Source organism: Lepidochelys kempii, chromosome 10 (genome assembly GCF_965140265.1).
Source record: "Lepidochelys kempii isolate rLepKem1 chromosome 10, rLepKem1.hap2, whole genome shotgun sequence".
Lineage (NCBI taxonomy): Eukaryota > Metazoa > Chordata > Testudines > Cheloniidae > Lepidochelys > Lepidochelys kempii.
In genome coordinates, this window is record NC_133265.1 from 9,857,784 (window position 1) to 9,880,369 (window position 22,586).

Genomic DNA, 22,586 nt, shown 5'->3' on the forward strand with positions numbered 1-22,586 from the left:
CTGCTGTTGGTGAGAGAGACACACTTTTGAGCTTACACAGACCTGAAGAAGAGCTCTGTGCAAGCTCGAAAGCGTGTCTCTCTCTTTCACTAACAGAAGTTGATCCTATAAAAGATGTTACCTCACCCACCTTGGCTCTCAAGACATATTAGGCTCATTTATTTTATACCTATTCGGTGCAGGTTAGTAACAAAATAATGAAATGAAAGGTGTGTTTTTGCCACCCTCCTACCCCAACCCCCAGTCAGTAGAGAGCTCCTCCTAACCCCAGCCCAAGGTAAATCTCACTAACTCTCAGATTGGTAAACTCAGCCTGGTTGGCCTTATTTTCAGCCCTACCAATTCTTCCAGATCAGGTTAAGGGGCAAGCCTCCATGGTTCAAGGCCCCAGTCTATGAAACTCCCTTTCTATCTATGTCCACCAGACTCTCCTCTTCAAGACCCAATTAAAGTCTTTTGAATCATGTTATATTGTCTTTCATCATCATTTTTTTTAATGCGTCACCACCGTGGCTCTGGGCACATAATATGCACAACAATTATTAAAGACAACTACGGCCTGGTAGCTGTCTTCACATAATTGAGACAGCCGGTCCTACATGAACAGACAGCTTGTCCTCCCTTTTGGGGAAATTGGGTTTTTTTTTTTAGTCCTTCTTTAATCAAAGTGGCTACTTCTCTCCTATTATACATATAGCAATTGCATCTACATAGAGCGTCAAGTGTCTTAATCATTCAACATCTGGGGGAAGGGCATCGGGCAAGTCCGTGAGGCAACCTGCAGGTATGTGGCCTACATCAACCGGGCCACAGCATGAAAGAGGGAAGTCAGGAAGGCCACACTTACAATCATTAGCAGCACATCTGATCATTCCAGAGCTGAAACAATTAAGCTTTACCCAAAGATGGTATGAAAGGTGAAAACCAGGGGGCTGGATTGCTGGATCTGTCATGAGATAGCCAATGACTATGTTTGTAGCTTATTCTTGCCACATAGTACACCGCCTGGAAGTCATATTAGGGAGGTTTCTCAGGGGAACAGTCCAAATAGGGTGCCTTAAGCTGATGTGGCAGCTCCCTGGATCAAACATGTCTTTAAACAGGAGTAGATGTAGCATGTCTCGTACCTTCAAGAGCAGATTCTGCATGGTGACTTGTCGCCTGATGTCAGGAGGGGTGATGTTGGACAGGACTTGCAACCAGACCAGGTCAATCGGTCTCATGGTATCTGTTATAACACTCATGGTTTCAGGTTTCAGAGTAACAGCCGTGTTAGTCTGTATTCGCAAAAAGAAAAGGAGGACTTGTGGCACCGTAGAGACTAACCAATTTATTTGAGCATAAGCTTTCGTGAGCATCCGATGAAGTGAGCTGAGGCTCACGAAAGCTCATGCTCAAATAAATTGGTTAGTCTCTAAGGTGCCACAAGTACTCCTGTTCTTTTTACTCATGGTTTCATTCAGCTGACTGTCTACTAGTCTTGTGTGAAAAGAGCTGAACCACACTAATCTGTTGCAGAATAGCATAAGGCAAGCCCAGAGCATCTTAGTGTCTGCACATTGGCTCCCCAGGTAAAACCAAGTAGTTTACTGATAACATGGTTTATTCTCTTTGTTTTCAGCAAGGTCTTGGTAAGGAGTTCTTTGAAAATCAAGGTACAGTCCAGCATAACGTCTAGATACACAAGCTTTGGGCCATGGTCTAGCCTGCGTCCATTCAGGAAGATGTTGAGCGGGTTGTTGACCTTTGTATAATATAGATGGAAGTGCCTGGAAACTGTCTTTTCGGTACTAGGGTGCAAGTCTCCATCTTTTGCAATGGTGGGACATCTATTTCCCATCAGCTTCCAAGACTTCTAGGGGACTGAAATCCTGGCCCTGTATTGGCAGGCAGATGATGTTTGCATAAATAAGATGCCTGGCTGTGGTGTTGGGAAGGTCATTTGTAAAAAGGTTGAAGAGTGTCGGGGCCCAAAATGGGAGTGTGACACTATGCCCCATATTCTTCATGGACATATCGTTATGATACGATTATAGCATATCTAAGATGTATTTTATGAAAGATGGGTCACATGAGAAGTTGTGATTTGCTGAATAGGATTGTCATATTCGTATGCTTGTATCATTTTTGTATCTGAAGTTGGGAATATTGTCTATACATCTATTACAAATGTGTTTACACCTGGGGAACACCCACTAGACAGAATGCAATCAGTCTAGATGGCTGGCTAGAAAGGGCCATTAGGAAAAACAATAGGTCTTTGAAGATCTTAATCTCCCACCTCCCTGCGGATGCTGCAAACAGACTTTGAGTTCTGGCTGCAGGGTCATGTGATCAAGTCACCTGATACTGGACTCCATGATAAAATTAGTACTTTTCCACTGACCGGGGGCATGGGCGCCAACTTCTCCTGGCACCGGGGGGTGCTTGCGCCCCCCCACCCTGACTCCACCCATGCCCTGCCCCCATTCCAACCCTTTCTCCAAAGTCCCCGCCCCAACTCCCTGCCCCATTGGACTCCTCCAAATCCCCACCCCAACCCCACTTCCTCCCCTGAGTGCACTGCTTTTCTACTGCTCCTTGCTCCCTCCCACAGCTTGTTACACCACAAAACAGCTGTTTCGCAGTGGCAAGCGCTGGGAGGAGAAGCGGGGAAGGCGGGCTCCGCAGAGGAGGCGGAGGCAGTGAGCTGGGTTGGTGAGCTGCTGGTGGGTGCAGAGCACCCACCAATTTTTCCCCTTGGGTGCTCCAGCCCCGGGGCACCCACGGAGTAGGCTCATATAACCGGGGGTGGGAATCACACTGGAAGACAAAGGATTCCCGCCATATGTAAAACCTAGTTAAGGCAGGGGAGTGACATAATCAGGGGTCATTCTTCACTGAATCCACACCCAGGAGGACTGCTAAAAAGATCTCATAAACATGGACAAGGGGGTGGGGGGAGAAGGAGTGAGCCCAGGCTGGAAGGGTGTCTAGCCTATGAATGAAGTATCTGAAGTTTTAAGCTGCAGGCCAGTGCAGCTGGCCTTCAAGAATCTCTGCAATCTGCCTAAAACAACATTTAGGGTAAGAATGTGCTACTTGTAACCAGTTTCTTTAGTAGCTTTAGCTTAGATTGCATTTTTTGTTTTATTTGCTGAGTAATCTGCTTTGATCTGTTGGCTATCCCTTATAATCACTTAAAATCTCTCTTTTGTAGTCAATAAACTTGTTTTTGTTTTCTCTAAAACCAGTTTGTGGAATTCATAACTGGGGGGACGGGCAAAAAAACCTGTGCATATCTTTCTCCACAATGCAGGAAGGGGCAAATTTCAATGGGCTTATGTTGCATAATTCTCTGTGCAGTGCAAGAGGATACAATTTTGGGCTTACAGGCCGGGGGGGGGGGGGGGGTGGTGCACTTGAGTGCCGGGCAATTCCTTAGCTGAGCCCTCCCAGGCAGAGCTGATCTCAGCATCTGTATGAAAATGCAGCTGGTAAAGTGCAGTCTGAAGCCTGAGGGAGGGCTTGTCTCAGCAGTACAGTGTAAAGGGAACCCCAGCCGGTAGGACAGGTGGGCTCAGTGGTACCCCAGTTTCAAGTGGCACCATGAGGGGAGCCCATCACAGGGAGCCTTGGGGGTAGATCGCAGTTTTGGGACCTCCAGGAGCTGGTTTTTCTGTCCAAGTGAAACTTGGAATAGGCAGCCTGTCAGAAACAGCTCCATAACCATGACAACCCACTGTTGTGGACCAGTGACAGTTCTTACAGTAGACCTGTATACCACATTGTATCATATGCAACAGTAAGATCTAGGAATATTGAGCCTGTCTTTGGCCTGGCCTGGCCGCCATTCTGATTTAGGTGGTGACTGCTAGCACTTGATTGCAGGCACTGCGGGGGTTTGGTCTGAAGCCTGCTTGATCTACACTCAAGTTATCAACTATAGGGACAACTCTTTGAAGTAATCTGTACATGCAGCATATCAAAGAAACGGGAAGTTGTTGCAAGTCAGCGGTCTCTCAGGTTTTGGCAAGACTTTACTTTTGCTCTGTGCCAGCTCTTAGGTATTTTATTCTCATGTATGACTCTAGATAGAATGACAAGGCGGGTGAGGTAATCTCTTTTGCCGGACTCTCCTTGTCTCGCTAAGACCCTGGAACCAACACGACTACAACATTACAAACAAGAAATCTAGATTGAAGATGGCTAGCCCTTGTCTGCTAGTTGTTCCCAGGTTCTCCAGAAATTCAGAGGAGATATCAAGTCCAGAGGCGGTTTTCAATGTTCTGATTTCCCTTTCTGTTTCATGTTGCTTTCAGGTATGGACTGTTTGCTTTGCTGCCATTTCTTCTTCATCTCTCTTCCAAACTTTTTGTCCTAATGCAGCTATGTTCCCAGCATATGCCCCACAAAGCACCCTGCCCCGCAGGGGAAAACCAAAGCTCCAATAGCAGGCCAAATCTTTCAGATCAGCCAGCACAGCACTCTCAAGCGATTTCCAGCTCATTAGGCCCAGCTTTGTTTTAAGTATTTTTAGGGCTGTCAAGTGATTAAAAAAATTAATAATGCGCTTAATCGCACTGTTAAACAATAATAGAATACCATTTATTTAAATATTTTGGATGTTTTCTACCTTTTCTAATATATGGATTTCAATTGCAACACACAATACAAAGTGTACAGTGCTCACTTTGTATTTTTGATTACAAATATTTGCACTGTAAAAAAAATAGTATTTTTCAATTCACCTAATGTAAGTACTGTAGTGCAATCTCTATCATGAAAGTTGAACTTACAAATGTCAAATTATGTACAAAAAAATAACTGCATTCAAAAATAAAAATGTGAAACTTTAGAGCCTACAAGTCCACTCAGTCCTATTTCAGCCAATTGCTCAAACAAGTTTGTTTACATTTGCAGGAGATAATGCTGCCCTCTTCTTGTTTTCAATGTCACCTGAAAGTGAGAACAGGCATTTGCATGGCACTGTGGTAACTGGCATCACAAACTATTTACATGCCAGATGCGCTAAAGATTCACATGTCCCTTCATGCTTCAACCACCATTCCAGAGGACATGCATCCATCCTGATGATGGGTTCTGCTCGATAATGATCCAAAGCAGAGCGGATGGATGCATGTTCATTTTCATCATCTGAGTCAGATGCCACCAGCAGAAGGTTGATTTTCTTTTCTGGTGGTTCGGGTTCTGTAGTTTCTGCATCGGAGTGTTGCTCTTTTACAACTTCTGAAAGCATGCTCCACACCTTGCCCCTCTCTGATTTTGGACAGCACTTCAGATTCTTAAACCTTGGGTCTAGTGCTGCAGCTATTTTTAGAAATCTCACATTGGTACCTTCTTTGCATTTTGTCAAATCTGCAGCGACAGTGTTTGTAAAGATTACAGAAACAGGGCACAAGTTTACAGTCTTATTTCTGATCTCACTCTAGGCCTTAGTACATGGTAACCTATCCGTAACACAATCACTGGTGAAATTCTAGGGCCTGTGTTATGCAGGAAGTCAGACTAGATGACCTGCTCTTAAAAATCTATTAATATAACCCTACTAGGCAACTTGATATTCTTAAAAACTTACCATAAAAAGATGCTAAAACAGCTGGTGAAATATCTAATCTATACATCTCTGTGGGGTGTGTGTGTGTGTGTGTGTTTGTTTTTAAATAAGCTAAGGAACGGTGAGCCTAGAATCCCATTTAACTCACATTGCTCCAAGAAATTAGATGAAGAAATCTGTGCCTCATGCCTGGCAGAACTCTGCCCAAAATCTGGCCACAGAACTGTCTGTGCAGAGGGTCCCACCCCTGACAGAGCCCAGGGGTTGCTAGTTCGGCATAGGGTATAGAGACTATGACAAGCACTATACTAGGGGGTAATCTATTTTTTGTCAAGGTCCAAATTTCTTGGTCAAGATATAGACATGGTCCAGATTTCAAAATACAAAAACAGTGATAAGTAAATAAAAGATTTCACTGTGTTCAAAAAGTGTCTGGGGTTGCTGGATTTAGCCCATGGCCCTATTGACTACCCCTGCGCTACACTATACTAGTGCTCAGAACAACATTCAGCAAAAATTTTCTATGTAGATCAGGGGTGTAAACTAGGGTGCAGATCTGGCCCGCAAGCCATTTTAATCCAGCCCTCGAGCTCCCGCTGCGGAGTGGGGTCTGGGGCTTGTCCTGCTTGGGCACTCCAGCCATGAAGCAGGGTCGGGGACTGCTCCACGTGGCTCCTAGAAGCAGTGGCATGGCCCTGCTCCGGCTCCTACACATAGGGGCAGCCAGGGGGCTGTTCCCCTGGGACACTGGGACATAGGGAGCAGTGCCAGTGAACAGGGCAGCACACAGACCTGCCCGGCCACGCCTCCGCGTAAGAGCTGGAGAAGGGACATGCTGCTGCTTCTGGGAGCCGCTTGAGGTAAGCACCACCCAGAGTCTGCACCCTTGAGCCTCCCCCCATGCCCCAATCCCTTGCCTCAGCCCTCACCCCCTCCTGCATCCCAACCCAATTTTGTGAGCTTTCATACAATTTCTATTCCCAGATGTGGCCCACGGGCCAAAAGGTTTGCCCATCCATGATCTCTCTCTTAGATAGGGAAGAAAGCCCAACACCAATGCATGCTTTGAACCTCAGCATCAGCATCTGAAGAGAAGAGGAGGCACAATGTTTGCCTGTGCCTAAAGTTCATCCAATACCTGCTATTTTATTACCACCTGATCACCATGAAACAGTTATGTTGCATTAGAAGAGGTTTCCTAAGTCAGAGCATTTGCAAGAATAAGACGGATACGGTCTTCCAGGACTTCTGCAAATCTGTATTCTACCCTTTGTTTAATTTGCACCTCACCGTTACTGCACATTCCCCAAGAACAGCCTTTTCACAGTTCAGTATGTACGACTGGACTAATTTATAGCCTCAGCAATTGTATTGCCCTGAACAGATTTCATCCTGGACTCAAGAGTCCTAGGGCTCAGGCACTAAGGAACAGAATCAAAAGCTCAGAACTACAACTGGGGGCAAAACCCTCTAAGTTTTTACTTCCCTCCTGAAAGTCACCAGTCTGCCTAGAGACCGCTCAAGGTGAGAGAGAATTAAAGACTAATTGGCAGCAAATAAAACGTACTTACAAAGACAATGGGTTTGAAGTTTGCTCATTGTGATAAAGTAAATGGGAGACTGAAATATTCTCATCTTCTTCCCTGGGAATTCAGATTTAATAGGTCGGAGTCAGTAATGTCGTAAACAGGTACAAAGCCAATGACTTCAATGGAATTGCTTAATTCAAGGGCTGAATTTATTTAAGGTAATCCTCCCGACTGCTGAATATGCTGCTGTACAAGAATAGATCTAAAATATATAGATGCACATGTTGTCTTGCTTTCTTGCAATTTTGTTTTTCTGGGGCGGGGGGGAGAAGAGGAGGGAAGAAAATGGTGGTAGAGGGCACAAGTGGAAAAGCAGCTTGTAAAAATGATGCCACTTTAAAGAGCCCTGGTAAGGCTGTAGTTAAAAATGGATAGAGCTTTTTACCACTAAGGCTTCTGCAGACTTCCCACAACCCTCCTGGATGCAGTGTGAAAACATTTTTACACACTGTCCAGGAGTTTGATACTTGAAAGACAACATCCTTGGTTTCTCTTAGCACATCGCTCCAATGGTGAAAGCACAGAGTTTGCTCCATTGAACCTAAGAAATACTGCATACAAGAAAAACTAAGGGTATGTCTACACTACGAAATTAGGTCGAATTTATAGAAGTCGGTTTTTTAGAAATCGGTTTTATATATTCAAGTGTGTGTGTCCCCACAGAAAATGCTCTAAGTGCATTAAGTGCATTAACTCGGCGGAGCGCTTCCACAGTACCGAGGCAAGCGTCGACTTCCGGAGCGTTGCACTGTGGGTAGCTATCCCACAGTTCCCGCAGTCTCCACTGCCCATTGGAATTCTGGGTTGATATCCCAATGCCTGATGGGGCTAAAACATTGTCGCGGGTGGTTCTGGGTACATATCGTCAGGCCCCCGTTCCCTCCCTCCCCCCATGAAAGCAAGGGCAGACAATCATTTCGCGCCTTTTTTCCTGAGTTACCTGTGCAGACGCCATACCACGGCAAGCATGGAGCCCGCTCAGGTAACCATCACCCTATGTCTCCTGGGTGCTGGCAGACGCGGTACGGCATTGCTACACAGTAGCAGCAACCCCTTGCCTTGTGGCAGCAGACGGTACAGTACGACTGGTAGCCGTCATCGTCATGTCTGAGGTGCTCCTGGTCGCCTCTGTGAGGTCGATCAGGAGCGCCTGGGCAGACATGGGTGCAGGGACTAAATTTGGAGTGACTTGAGCAGGTCATTCTCTTTAGTCCTGCAGTCAGTCCTATTGAACCGTCTTATGGTGAGCGGGCAGGCGATACGGACTGCTAGCAGTCGTACTGTACCATCTTCTGCCAGGCAGGCAAGAGATGAGGATTGCTAGCAGTCGTACTGTACCATCTTATGCCAGGCAGGCAAGAGATGAAGATGGCTAGCAGTCGTACTGTACCATCTTCTGCCAAGCAGCCATGAGATGTGGATGGCATGCAGTCCTTCTGCACCGTCTGCTGCCAGCCAAAGATGTAAAAGATAGATGGAGTGGGTCAGAACAAGAAATAGACCAGATTTGTTTTGTACTCATTTTCCTCCTCCCCTGTCTAGATCACACTGCAGTCACTCACAGAGAAGGTGCAGCGAGGTAAATCTAGCCATGTATCAATCAGAGGCCAGGCTAACCTCCTTGTTCTAACAACAACGATAACTTAGGTGCACCATTTCTTATTGGAACCCTTCGTGTAGTCCTGCCTGAAATACTCCTTGATGTACAGGCACACCCTTTGTTGATTTTAGCTCCCTGAAGCCAACCCTGTAAGCCGTGTCGTCAGTCGCCCCTCCCTCCGTCAGAGCAACGGCAGACAATCGTTCCGCGCCTTTTTTCTGTGCGGACGCCATACCAAGGCAAGCATGGAGGCCGCTGAGCTCATTTTGGCAATTAGGAGCACATCAACCACCACACGCATTATCCAGCAGTATATGCAGCACCAGAACATGGCAACGCGATACCGGGTGAGGAGGCGACGTCAGCGCGGTCCCGTGAGTGATCAGGACATGGAGACAGATTTCTCTGAAAGCATGGGCCCTGACAATGCATGCATCATGGTACTAATGGGGCAGGTTCATGCTGTGGAACGCCGATTCTGGGCTCGGGAAACAAGCACAGACTGGTGGGACTGCATAGTGTTGCAGGTCTGGGACGATTCCCAGTGGCTGTGAAACTTTCGCATGCGTAAGGGCACTTTCATGGAACTTTGTGACTTGCTTTCCCCTGCCCTGAAGCGCATGAATACCAGGATGAGAGCAGCCCTCACAGTTGAGAAGCGAGTGGCGATAGCCCTGTGGAAGCTTGCAACGCCAGACAGCTACCGGTCAGTTGGGAATCAATTTGGAGTGGGCAAATCTACTGTGGGGGCTGCTGTTATGCAAGTAGCTCACGCAATCAAAGATCTGCTGATATCAAGGGTAGTGACCCTGGGAAATGTGCAGGTCATAGTGGATGGCTTTGCTGCAATGGGATTCCCTAACTGTGGTGGGGCTATAGACGGAACCCATATCCCTATCTTGGCACCAGAGCACCAAGCCGGCGAGTACATAAACCGCAAGGGGTACTTTTCGATAGTGCTGCAAGCTCTGGTGGATCACAAGGGACGTTTCACCAACATCAATGTGGGATGGCCGGGAAAGGTGCATGATGCTCGCATCTTCAGGAACTCTAGTCTGTTTCAAAAGCTGCAGGAAGGGACTTTATTCCCAGACCAGAAAATAACTGTTGGGGATGTTGAAATGCCTATATGTATCCTTGGGGACCCAGCCTACCCCTTAATGCCATGGCTCATGAAGCCGTACACAGGCAGCCTGGACAGTGGTCAGGAGCTGTTCAACTACAGGCTGAGCAAGTGCAGAATGGTGGTAGAATGTGCATTTGGACGTTTAAAGGCGCGCTGGCGCAGTTTACTGACTCGCTTAGACCTCAGCGAAACCAATATTCCCACTGTTATTACTGCTTGCTGTGTGCTCCACAATATCTGTGAGAGTAAGGGGAAGACGTTTATGGCGGGGTGGGAGGCTGAGGCAAATCGCCTAGCTGCTGGTTACGCGCAGCCAGACACCAGGGTGGTTAGAAGAGCACAGGAGGGCGCGGTACGCATCAGAGAAGCTTTGAAAACCAGTTTCATGACTGGCCAGGCTACGGTGTGAAAGTTCTGTTTGTTTCTCCTTGATGAAACCCCCAGCCCCTTGGTTCACTCTACTTCCCTGTAAGCTAACCACCCTCCCCTCCTCCCTTTAATCACCGCTTGCAGAGGCAATAAAGTCATTGCTGCTTCACAGTCATGCATTCGTTATTCATTCATCACACAAATAGGGAGATGACTACCAAGGTATCCCAGGAGGGGTGGTGGAGGAGGGAAGGAAAATGCCACACAGCACTTTAAGCACAGCACTTTAAAAGTTTACAACTTTAAAATTTATTGAATGACAGCCTTCTTTTTTTTGGGCAATCCTCTGTGGTGGAGTGGCTGGTTGGCCGGAGGCCCCCCCCACCGCGTTCTTGGGCGTCTGGGTGTGGAGGCTATGGAACTTGGGGAGGAGGGCGGTTGGTTACAGAGGGGCAGCAGTGGCAGTCTGTGCTCCAGCTGCCTTTGCTGCAGCTCAACCATACACTGGAGCATTCTGGTTTGGTCCTGCAGCAGCCTCAGCATTGAATCCTGCCTCCTCTCATCACGCTGCCGCCACATTTGAGCTTCAGCCCTGTCTTCAGCCCGCCACTTACTCTCTTCAGCCCGCCACCTCTCCTCCCGGTCATTTTGTGCTTTCCTGCACTCTGACATTATTTGCCTCCACGCATTCGTCTGTGCTCTGTCAGTGTGGGAGGACAGCATGAGCTCGGAGAACATTTCATCGCGAGTGCGTTTTTTTTTCTTTCTAAGCTTCACTAGCCTCTGGGAAGGAGAAGATCCTGTGATCATTGAAACACATGCAGCTGGTGGAGAAAAAAAGGGACAGCGGTATTTAAAGAGACACATTTTATAAAACAGTCGCTACACTCTTTCAGGGTAAACCTTGCTGTTAACATTACATACATAGCACATGTGCTTTCGTTACAAGGTCGCATTTTGCCTCCTTCCACCGCGTGACTACCCCCTCAACCTTCCCCCCTCCCTGTGGCTAACAGCGGGGAACATTTCTGTTCAGCCACAGGCAAACAGCCCAGCAGGAACGGGCACCTCTGAGTGTCCCTGAAGAAAAGCACTCTATTTCAACCAGGTGACCATGAATTATATCTCACTTTCCTGAGGATAACATAGAGAGATAAAGAACGGATTTTGGTTGAATGCCAGCAAACATACACTGCAATGCTTTGTTCTACAGTGATTCCCGAGTACGTGTTACTGGCCTGGAATGGTAAAGTGTCCTACCATGAAGGACGAAATAAGGCTGCCCTCCCCAGAAACCTTTTGCAAAGGCTTTAGGACTACATCTAGGAGAACCGCAAATGCCAGGGCAAAGTAATCCTTTCACATGCTTGCTTTTAAACCATGTATAGCATTTTAAAAGGTACACTCACCAGAGGTCCCTTCTCCGCCTGCTGGGTCCAGGAGGCAGCCTTGGGTGCGTTCGGGGGGTACTGGCTCCAGGTCTAGGGTGAGAAACAGTTCCTGGCTGTCGGGAAAACCGGTTTCTCCGCTTGCTTGCTGTGAGCTATCTACAACCTCCTCCTCCTCCTCATCTTCTTCGTCCCCAAAACCTGCTTCCGTATTGCCTCCATCTCCATTGAAGGAGTCAAACAACACGGCTGGGGTAGTGGTGGCTGAACCCCCTAAAATGGCATGCAGCTCATCATAGAAGCGGCATGTTTGGGGCTCTGACCCAGAGCGGCTGTTCGCCTCTCTGGTTTTCTGGTAGGCTTGCCTCAGCTCCTTCAGTTTCACGCGGCACTGCTTCGGGTCCCTGTTATGGCCTCTGTCCTTCATGCCCTGGGAGATTTTGACAAAGGTTTTGGCATTTCGAAAACTGGAACGGAGTTCTGATAGCACGGATTCCTCTCCCCAAACAGCGATCAGATCCCGTACCTCCCGTTCGGTCCATGCTGGAGCTCTTTTGCGATTCTGGGACTCCATCATGGTCACCTGTGCTGATGAGCTCTGCATGGTCACCTGCAGCTTGCCACGCTGGCCAAACAGGAAATGAGATTCAAAAGTTTGCGGTTCTTTTCCTGTCTACCTGGCCAGTCCATCTGAGTTGAGAGTGCTGTCCAGAGCGGTCAGAATGGAGCACTCTGGGATAGCTCCCGGAGGCCAATACCATCGAATTGTGTCCACAGTACCCCAAATTCGAGCCGGGAACGTCGATTTAAGCGCTAATCCACTTGTCAGGGGGTGGAGTAAGGAAATCGATTTTAAGAGCCCTTTAAGTCGAAATAAAGGGCTTCACTGTGTGGACGGGTGCAGGTTTAAATTGATTTAACGTTGCTAAATTCGACCTAAAGTCCTAGTGTAGACCAGGGCTAAGTAACACACCCCAGTCCACTCAGACAGAATGCCTTAGAGAAGCCACCCTTTTAATGCTATTGTATCCAGTGTTCTTATTTCTAGCTTTCCCCGCAGGATAGGACTAGGCACAGAATTTTGGTGGGGGTGGAAGAGGACTACACATAATTAGGACTCTAAAAAAAAGGAAGAAAAGGAGGACTTGTGGCACCTTAGAGACTAACCAATTTATTTGAACATAAGCTTTCGTGAGCTACAGCTCCCTTCATCGGATGCATACTGCATACTTCCACAGTATGCATCCGATGAAGGGAGCTGTAGCTCACGAAAGCTTATGTTCAAATAAATTGGTTAGTCTCTAAGGTGCCACAAGTCCTCCTTTTCTTTTTGCGGATACAGACTAACACGGCTGCTACTCTGAAACCTAAAAAGGAAGAGCGTTTGTGTATTAAAATGGACAGTATGCACACACATTACTGCAGATTGTTAAAACAAAACAGAAAGCTACTTTTCCCTGGTTTCTGTGTGTGTGTTTGGACAGCGCGCTCTATATAGTCCATTTCCCACCCTAGACTCATGGATCAACATAGCATCAGCAATCCAAGACTCCTCCAGAAGGCCAAGAGCCCGCTTTTCTCCAGGCTCCGTCTGTTTCGTGTTTAACTGTGCAAGGGAGGCACTGCAGCTCCCGCAGTTTGGCTGGATGCCAGCATGTAACCATTTCTCATTCAGCAAAGGCAGCCAGTTAGGAATTTCTCAAGTTAAATGTGTAGGGTCCAAGGTTGGAAGGGAAGAGCAGCCAGAACTGCCTCTTGCCCTTACACACACAAAGGTCCTTGTGTGAAACCAGTGAGGGGGGAGCAGAAAATTGGGTCTGAGGATGTCTCACCATCACAAGCCAGCCATGCCAGATTCTTCTTGCTGAGGAAAGCTGGGGAGAAGAAAAGTATTCAGAAAACTGCCAGGAGGTGAAAGTTGCCAGGTGTCCTTGCACTGTTTCACAATGATCTTTGCAATGTTTTGTAAGAGGTAAAACTAACACTGACTGTGTCCCTTGACAGCAGAACATGGCACAGAGTTGGCTGTAGCTTTATCAGCTACAGCTCTACCCAAACTAGTGCTCTTCTCTTTTGTACAAAGTCATCTATAGCTAACAGACCCCAGTTTCATGCAGCAAATGAATAAGGCAGACACAAAATACATATCACAACACAGGTTTAATTTCTTATGCAATTATAAAATTTGAACAGCAATGGGCTAGCAATAAGAGCTGGACACTTGATAGTGTGGAATGTTATTGGTGAACAGATTTTTCCATTTATTTATACAGACATTGAACAGAAGCATATTAGCACTGCAGGATGCAGCTTCCTCCAGGTAAGGAAGGAAATCTGAAAGGGAAAGATTTGATTGGGTGGAAAGGGTTGAGAAGACTGACTCCATTCAATTCAGGAGCTGGGGATTGGGATTTGATTCCCCACACTAGTTACTACCAAATTCCCCACCCACCCACAAATTAATCAAATTCTGTACAAAGGAAGTAAGGACTAATGTGCAATTACCGCAACCGTATGATCAACAGAAGAGTCAAGACACCCACAATGCACATGGAAAAGTAGCTACTTGCAAGCCGGAGTGAAGACCTGTTGTCCGCTATTTTACAGAGATGGATTGTGCCAGTTAAGTATTAAAGATGCATAAATGAAAATTTGCTAAGTGCCTTCAATTGTGAAATTGCAATTTGAAGTGAGTTATTCACACACCAGGAGCCAGACTCTCTTGCCTGTGAGCACTTTCCTGAGCCGCATTAGCATTTTAAGGGTCTAATCTCCTTTCAACATATGGCATAACTCCCAGAAACATGAAGAATTATGCTTGCTCAGAGAAGACATTTTAGTCTTGACCTCTAGTGCTACTAGGTCAAATCAAAACTTTACTGCACTCCTTACAGTTGGGTTTTAACTGAAAGGGGTAAAACTTTCAAAGCAGGGCAGGGTTTTTGAGTTGTTCAAGTGCAGTGCAGTGAGGAGGACCACAGACAATGCCTTTGGGGGTGGGAGGACATGATTGTTCCCGCGGACAGCAGCAACTGGTCTGCATACGAGAGAAAGCTATGCTGAGCACCTGAGGTGACCCTCTAGGAAAGAAATTCTAAAGCCTTATTACACGTTCTCTTTTGTGCAGATGCCATTATTAGAACACAGGAAGCAGAGTGAGATTCCCAGTAGAAAAAAGTTCTGCTGATCAGAATCGCAATCCTAGGTCTCTGGCTGAATTAAGTGGTGGTAGTTCTCCCATTGGTCTGCCTTTTTAAAAAATTATTAGCTGTAAACAACTTCCTTTCAGCTGGAAACTCCTGTTACTATACTTAAGGAAACAGCTTCAGGTTTGTACTCAACTGATGTTCATTTGCAATTTGAGGCAGTTAAGAAGGCTATAGCTTTTTCCTACTCCTTTATGGAAATTTAGCCCTGGGATATTAGCCCTAAGAAATTCCTCAGCGAAGCCCCAATTCAGCAAGGTGCTTAAGTTTGAGCCTAACTGATTTCATTGGGACTACTCATGTGCTTCAGTGCCTGGCTGAATTGGGACTTTAGGAAAAAAGCAGCAGTTTTTACGAACCTCCTGCCATTTCCTCACATGGTTCCACAATGCTCACTTCCCCTCTCTGCCATGCCCAGTTACCTTTTAAGTGCTAGATTTACCTACTGTTCCTGCAGAAACAATGCTGTGGGGCGAGTCCAAAGCATGCAACATCTCCTGGTTCATAACTCAACAAAAAAAATAAGCAAGAGAAAAATTACAAGAACTGACCGATCTCAAGGCAGCCACAGAACAACCATACTTGCTATCTATGGACACATTAACAGAATGTATCTGAAATGCAGCCCCTCTAACTAGGAACACCAGAACCTAGCAACACCTGAGTTTAGAATTCCAAGTCTACGCACATTTCTCCCCCCCCGCCCCCACAGCAGGCCATCTTTGGTTATACGTTTTACCCCATACTGACACTTGTCCCCCAGAAAGCTTTATTTTTAAAAATAAGCCTTTGATAAGTGCAGTATTTAAAAAAAATAATAGGTGAAGTTATGGCTAAGAATATATTGCCCACTAGAGTGATAATAGAATATGAACCCTACACACACACACTAGGAACTCAGGAAATACACAGTTAAAGGTTTTGCCACCTGCACTGTGGAGCACAGGAATTCCAAGAGTACGCTCCTTAGTCATATGAGGATACATGATGGAAGAGTGGGTTGTCACTATAAGGCAGGTCCTTGTACACCTGGGATTAAGCCCTATGCTGAAGAGAACTCCTAAATTTGTCAGCAGCCAGTTACCAATGGCCAGGTTCCCACTTCTGCTGGTGCACGGTTTAAGATCAAGGCTGAACGGGAGATGGAAGAGGAAATGCAATGAGTCTCTCTCAACACCTGAATTGTTTACATCATGACTGGTGACAGACCTAAGAGATAGGGCCAGGTGGGAGATATGGCAGTCACATCTTACCTGACAGAAAGGAGGTTGCCAAGCAGGGCCTACATGCAAGCCAGCTCCTTCCCATGGGGGCAGAAACAGAGGAAAGTCATCCCCATAGTCAGGGACATTACATATTCTAGGATCTGTGACTAGCTGGTGTGTGGAGTGGTTTGGATAAAGACAGATCTCTTGAAAGTGGCTTCTTTGACCACCAGTGGACAGGTGGGTACAGCAGTGATGGTGAGTGAGGTAGGTTGGGCTCTCCGGCCCATAGGGGTATGCTGGCCAAGAAAGGATAATCTCTGGACTGCACAGGAAAGTCAAGATACTAGAAATTATCGCCTTCAGCCTGGAGCAGAAGGGTGAATTGGGGGAGTATTGAGTCTAGTGGGCAATTCACCTGTCCATATGAAGAATATGGGTGGAGATGGTAGTCTATGGCATTTATGGGAAATATAGTTAGCATGTGTGGGGTCTCAAGCTTATAGGTAGATGACGAGGAGAGAGGCAGAGCTAAGGTTGGTGTTGGAACCATAACTATGAATGTCCTGACAGGTGTGTAGTATTTTGAGAGTGTTGTACACTAGCACTCACTTTTTTTTTTAAAAGGGAAACAGTCAAGAAATTCCCTTAGTTTACATTGAAATGGAGGAAAGTATTTTTTGGTGCCGTTATAACTCAAAAGTTGTAAAGCTTGTACCTTTAGCAGACGTATGTTACATCAGTGGTGCTCATGACTGTTTATTACAAGCTCTTCTGATGGAGCTTAGAATTTATGCCAAGCCTCCGAATGGGTTATCAAAACGGACGTGACCAGAACTACATTTGAAGTCTTTTGGTAGTTATACGGCTACCAACAAAACCTGCTGAGCTTGTATTTGCTGTAAGACTTGCATTTCAGGCCTCACTAAAGTTATAAATTCCACAGCATAGCCCGCAGCGGTTCACAAATGGTAACAAATTTTATTCATGGGGCTTAGTTTTTGACAGAGCTTGAAGTTCGGAGACTTAATGAGATTTCAACATGTTTCAGAACACAATACACTCAGAGGAGACCACTGAAGAGGCCCAAACTAGTTGCTCCATTCAACATATCCAGAACAGTATGGAGCTCAGAAAGTGGGTAGAGGCAAATCTGATGCTTTCTCACCACATGAGAAGGATCTGGGGTTTGGGAGAGAACGGTGAAGATTCTCTTCCAGGAAATTGATTTGACTAACAGCGGTTCATTTTATAATGACAGCATGACTATAGGTAAGTTTGTACACAATATGACTCTTTGGCAGGGCCTACCACCATCCTCTGCTCCCTTAAAGGAAACAGAAGCCCAGCTACCTGTGTTGAGCTCTGAGGACAAACTGCCATTGCATGCCCCTATTCAACAGCATGCATAGTAGCAAATCCTAAATCTAAGCAGCACCATAGTTTTGTGTGATTGGTAGGAAAGTTAAATTTGTGAGAGCACTCAAGGAAATCCTGGTTCTGTTTTCTCTCAAGACTTATGACTCTTTTATTCCAATTGGTTTGGGGTTTTTTGTTTGTTTGTTTGTTTTGAAGAGATGCCAGAACAAGAGACGGGTAATCAGTTTCACTATCTGAAAGTGAAAGGAGGCTTAGAGTCTAAGGAAAGCAACACTCACACCCAAATGCTGTGGTAATCATTTTGCTCACCTAATATAGCCAAGATTTAGCGAAAGGCACAAATAGATGGCAGCATTGCCCAACCTTGTTCACTCCTAGCCAGGGTCACAGCAGTTCAAGAACAGTCATTCCAGAGCTGCCAAAAGGACAACCATCCCTTTCAAGTGCATCAGAAGTGCTCCTCAAGCCAGTGGAAATGGAGGCAACACATAGTGTAGTTTAGTTATCCAAGGAACACTTGAGAGAAGATTAATAACTCTCAAAAGCTGGAACTCAAGTGGATAGTCATTTATATTTACATCAGCATTCCATAATTCCTGAACCTTCATTATTGAGGCAGCATGCTCAGATCCAAATTGGATGGAGACAAGGAAAGGAGAGGGGAGCATTGTATCTTCCCAATGCAAAACCTTAAGGTCATTTACGAAGTAGGGCTGACAGTCTCTGAAGCTATCGCCATCCAGTCCTTGGCAGGAAGGATGCTGGCCTTGCTCCGAGGGATTAAAGCAGGTATAAAATGAGAGATTATTGCTGCTCTGCCAGGGACATAACTGATCTAACAGAGGGAGGGAGGAAGAAAGTGCTTTCCAAGTTATTAACCTGAAACACCTCTTCTAAGTCAGCATATTGGCTAACTTGGCTTGAAGACAGACAGCTCCAAAACAGCAAGGATAGATGAACACCAAAAAAAACAAAAAAAACCCCACAACAGTAAGTGTCTACCCCTTCCTAGCTTTCCTTCCCCTAAGATTTTTCCTGTACAGGCACTTTCTATATTACATATTCTTGGGGACAGAAGAAATTCCAGTCAGGAAACAGGCCTTTCATCCCAACAAACAGAACACTCCCACAAATAAGCAACATTCAGAAGGAATTTTAATTAAACCAAATGGTTCAGGGAAGGGGTGGGGGAAACCCAAGAAACAGGATATTGCATCTTAAAGGTTGCATGTCAGTCATGAGGCATGCCTGCAAGCCAATGCACAGGAAACCATTTGGACCTTTGTCAGTGCAGAACCAGCCTCAGCATCCAGAACCACTTTTCCACTCCTTCCTTATATATGCTAAGTATTATATACATATATAAAAAAATACAAACTTTAGTTTGTTATAAAGTGGCTTCTCTCGCCAATGCTTGCTTGGCACATGAATGCATGCAAAGCTAGTAGGTTGAGGACTGCACAAAGAGCAGGTTTTGGCAACAAAACAAAAACAAAACAAACCCCGTCCAAAAACAAAAAAGCAAAACCACACACAGCTAAAATCGATAAGCAAGATTAAAAGCCACTGAATTGAAACCATATATTTTTCCAATGGTATAGAATTAGGACTACAGCTACAACGTTTAAAACTGTTTTTGGAGTCTGTCATCCTCTCTCCCAATTCATGCCAAAGTTCATAGCAGCATAACACGAGATTCCTCAAGAAACATCAGGCCAGTGTTCTCAGCTTTAGGAGTGAGTTCACAGGTCAAAAGTTCAGTCAGTCCGAAGAATCATGGGAGGATGCTCACTGTCTTCGTCCAATCGTAGCGCATTGGTTTCATCTTCCAGGCAAGCTCCACCCACTGCACCCAGATCCTCTGTATAGGCTGCAGAAACAATGATAGTGTTTGGGGTTCAGTAGCAAAAATTGGAGCTTGGATGCGAGAAAGCTCCTGATGCAAGTTTATAAGCTGAAGTACAAGACACTATCTGCAACAGCACCATTGCCATTCTCGATTGGCTTTGTCACAAGTCAGTGTTTTTTAAAACCACGATTTGCTGATGAGGTCATCATCAGGCTTCCAAATTTAAACAAAGCTCACTCCCTTGTTCTGAGCAGGTGGGCTGACAATCTTGACCCCCTCCCCCGACACTGCTGTAATCATCACAGCATTCACCCTGGGACGGTGAAATGTGTCATCTCCATGGCCAAATCTTCTGCCAGTGTGCCACCAACAAAGGAATTGAGGGTACTCATACTGGTTATATTAACTATATACCTGGTCTCCACTCACTTAGGGAACCCTAACATACTCAAATTCTGGTCTCCACCAAGCCAGTACAGATTTAATCTGTATGTCAGACTGGTGGGACAGTGGCAAAAGTCACCATGACAGCAACAGAAATATTGGGGTATCTTGTGCAACTCTTACAAAAGGACTGCAGTCCAAATGCTGCACAGAAGCCGGTACCAAGAGTCTGTCCAAACACTACGTAAGGTTAACAAAACATCATACCCTAAGGTACATATTACTATGGTGTCCCAGTACAGTTCCATATTCAGTTCTGTCCAGACTGCCCAGAAAGTAGCAAAGACAAACGATCTGTCCCGTGAAGCTTCCAAAGTGGCTCTCAGGGTCACTTAACAGCTACCTTCTGTTTCCACTATGACTAACAGAACAAATGCTTCATAACAGGTTTACAGAGTCATGAAGATAAAGGCCAAAACTTGGAAGAGCACAAGAAGCCATCTTGGATAGAATCATCTTTAGAATAATCTTCTCCCAGTTTTCCAGCATTAGCCTTACCGTGTCTTGTGGGTGATGAAGGCACATAAGTACCTTTTGTCACAGCAGCACTATAGGTTTGTGCTACGAGTGGCCGGTCATGTGACGCAGACTCTAAAATTTCATTGGCTGGCTCCATACTGCCATCTAGCCTAGTGGGCAGAGAAAGAGATTAGATGTGCAGAAGTGGTTCAAGGAACAATCACCAATACAACTGCAGTCAATACTCCTGCACACCAATTGTGCAAAACCTCCACATTAGGCATGCAAAAAAAAATCATACATGTGTAATATTAATAAAATCTTTTATGCCTTTGGTCACTGTAATCAGTTCCTCAGTCTTCAATGTCACACATCACTTGCATTGTGACCGAGAGGCGTCAGCCTTCCAGAGAATTGTAGGGAAAGCATTTGGCGGACTGCATTTCTCATCACAAACACTGAAGACAAATCATCTAAATTATGCCAAAGGCATAACGAGTTAAGTGGCTGGAAGCAGAGGCTAGATACATTCAGACTAGAAATGCATTTTTTTTAAACAATGAGGATTACCCAGTAGAACAATTCACACAGTAATGTGGTGGATTACCCATGACTTGAAGTCTTTAAAATCAAGATTTCAACTTTTTTGCAGAAGATATGCTCTTGCCCAAAAAGATGTTATAGCCCTGATGCAGGAATTATTAGGTGAAATTCTATGACCTGCATTATATAGGTGGTCAGATTAGGTAATCATAAGGGTGCCCTTCTAGCCTTAAAAACCTATGAATCCTTGCTATGCTATCAACCCTGATCTCTCCTAAACCATTCTACAGACCTGCTACTAAATAGACCATGTGGCCAGCCTACAGACAAGGTAGCTTACAAGTAAGCCTGTCCCATGACATTAGATATTAGTGCAGGAGCCAGTTTCTGTATTTGTAAAATGGGGATGATGTTTCCCCACCTTTGGAAAGTTCTCTCATCCATGGAAGAAGTGTGTTAGGTGTCATGTTTCATATTCTTGTTAAAGTAACTGAACCACCAGCTGCGTGGCAGGAGATGGGAGTATAGACTGACAGCAGATTGATTCTTGACTGCAATCAGACAGCATTAAGTTTCTGCTATGAAAGTGATGCTTAGTGTAACAGTTACTAGGAAGGAAGAAGCAAGGAGATTCTAAAGGTTACTCACCTCCTGCCACTGCTCTTAAAAATATCAGTACAAAAATGAGCTCTAAGATTTGAGTTCAGCAGGAGGAAATGAGTTTTGGAACAAAGATTTTTGTCAGTCCAGTTATATTAGAAAACCAAACGTGACAAGTACACAGGTAGGACCGAATCTGGACTTACTTGTGCTGTTTCATTAGTGTGCACTCTCCTCCTTCCTGTGGGTCCAGGTTGTACATATAGAGGTACCCATCAGAAGCTCCCACCAGTAAACGGGGAATCTTCTGGATTCTAGAAGAGATTAGGAGAGGACACAGAAAACCAAGTTTTAGGAATGGGAGTGTTATACCAGCAGAAAATTGTGGTTTCTAAGTGATCGCTTTCCCCTCACTACAGCTCATAAGAAATCTGGTTCAATGGCTACATATGCAGGGCTCCCATGACAAAAGTAACATGCAGGGGAATCTGGCACAAAACTACCACTGACATTAAAGGGAGCCATTTGTGTAGGTCTCGTGCATGTCAATTAACTCACATGTGGAGGCAGTGTTGTCTAATGGCTAAAGGAGACAAGGAGTCAAGCCTCTGGTTCGCATACGAGCTCCGCTACTCACTCACTGTGGCACTGCATGGCACTCAGTTTCACCATCTAACATGGTGATATACTTCCCTACCACACAGGCATGAGGTGAGGCTTATTTAATGTCTGCAGAGAGCTCCGAGATCAGATGAAATGTCATTAAATGTAAAATGAAACCTGTAAGTTTGAGTAGATCAGCACAAATTTATTAATTCCCCACAAAACACATTTAATACTGCACAGTTTATTGCTTTGATAGCTGTGCCAAATGCGCCACTTTTGGTTCAGACAGAATGAAGACTAAAATGTGTGTAGTCGGTTAAAAAAAGACTCACAAATACTACACTTTTACCCAAATTTAAGAGCTTGTCTTAGGAATTGCAGACCCCAGATTTGGCACCTTAAAGTCTTCTGAATTGGATAGTCACGACTGTCTAATACAACAACTTAATATCAAAATGCATTAACATTTCATTCAGCACTAATGGGGAATGAATATTTTAGGTTTGAGTCTGTTTTTAAACATTCTTCCTTCACCAGGAAGGATTTCTGGAAGCTCACAAAATCCTCTTTAAAAAGCAATTCGTTCCACAATCATCCCTGAAGAAACTTTATGCCTTCTGTTTCAGTCGGGCTCTGAGTAATTAGTTTTCACACACTGTTCCTGA

At 45.4% G+C, this 22,586-nt stretch overlaps 2 protein-coding genes across 3 annotated transcripts in view; both read right to left on the bottom strand.

The window, feature by feature from the left end:
- Window positions 1-10,465: 10,465 nt before the first annotated feature.
- On the bottom strand, window positions 10,466-12,406 carry LOC140917858 (uncharacterized). Its single transcript, XM_073361381.1, has 2 exons — window positions 11,651-12,406; window positions 10,466-11,065 (listed from the first exon to the last, which is right to left on the bottom strand). The coding sequence occupies exons 1-2, from the start codon at window positions 12,231-12,233 to the stop codon at window positions 10,551-10,553; spliced, it is 1,098 nt and encodes a 365-aa protein (XP_073217482.1). The 5' UTR covers window positions 12,234-12,406; the 3' UTR covers window positions 10,466-10,550.
- A 1,364-nt stretch (window positions 12,407-13,770) lies between these two features.
- The window catches only part of WIPI2 (WD repeat domain, phosphoinositide interacting 2), a 40,055-nt gene continuing 31,239 nt past the window's right edge, over window positions 13,771-22,586 (bottom strand). For both annotated transcript variants that reach the window (XM_073361931.1, XM_073361930.1), the window contains 3 exons: window positions 21,522-21,629; window positions 20,212-20,342; window positions 13,771-19,290 (listed from right to left, as the gene is read on the bottom strand). In XM_073361931.1, coding sequence (XP_073218032.1) covers window positions 19,178-19,290; window positions 20,212-20,342; window positions 21,522-21,629 — 352 coding nt within the window. In that variant the 3' untranslated portion in view covers window positions 13,771-19,177. The remainder of the gene's footprint in view (window positions 19,291-20,211; window positions 20,343-21,521; window positions 21,630-22,586) is intronic.

Coding starts and splice junctions, on each gene's coding strand:
- LOC140917858 (XM_073361381.1), bottom strand. CDS start 12,233: ATGCAGAGCTCATCAGCACAGGTGACCATGATGGAGTCCCAGAATCGC. Junction 11,066..11,650: donor AGGCGGAGAAGGGACCTCTG/GTGAGTGTACCT, acceptor TTTCTCCACCAG/CTGCATGTGTTTCAATGATC.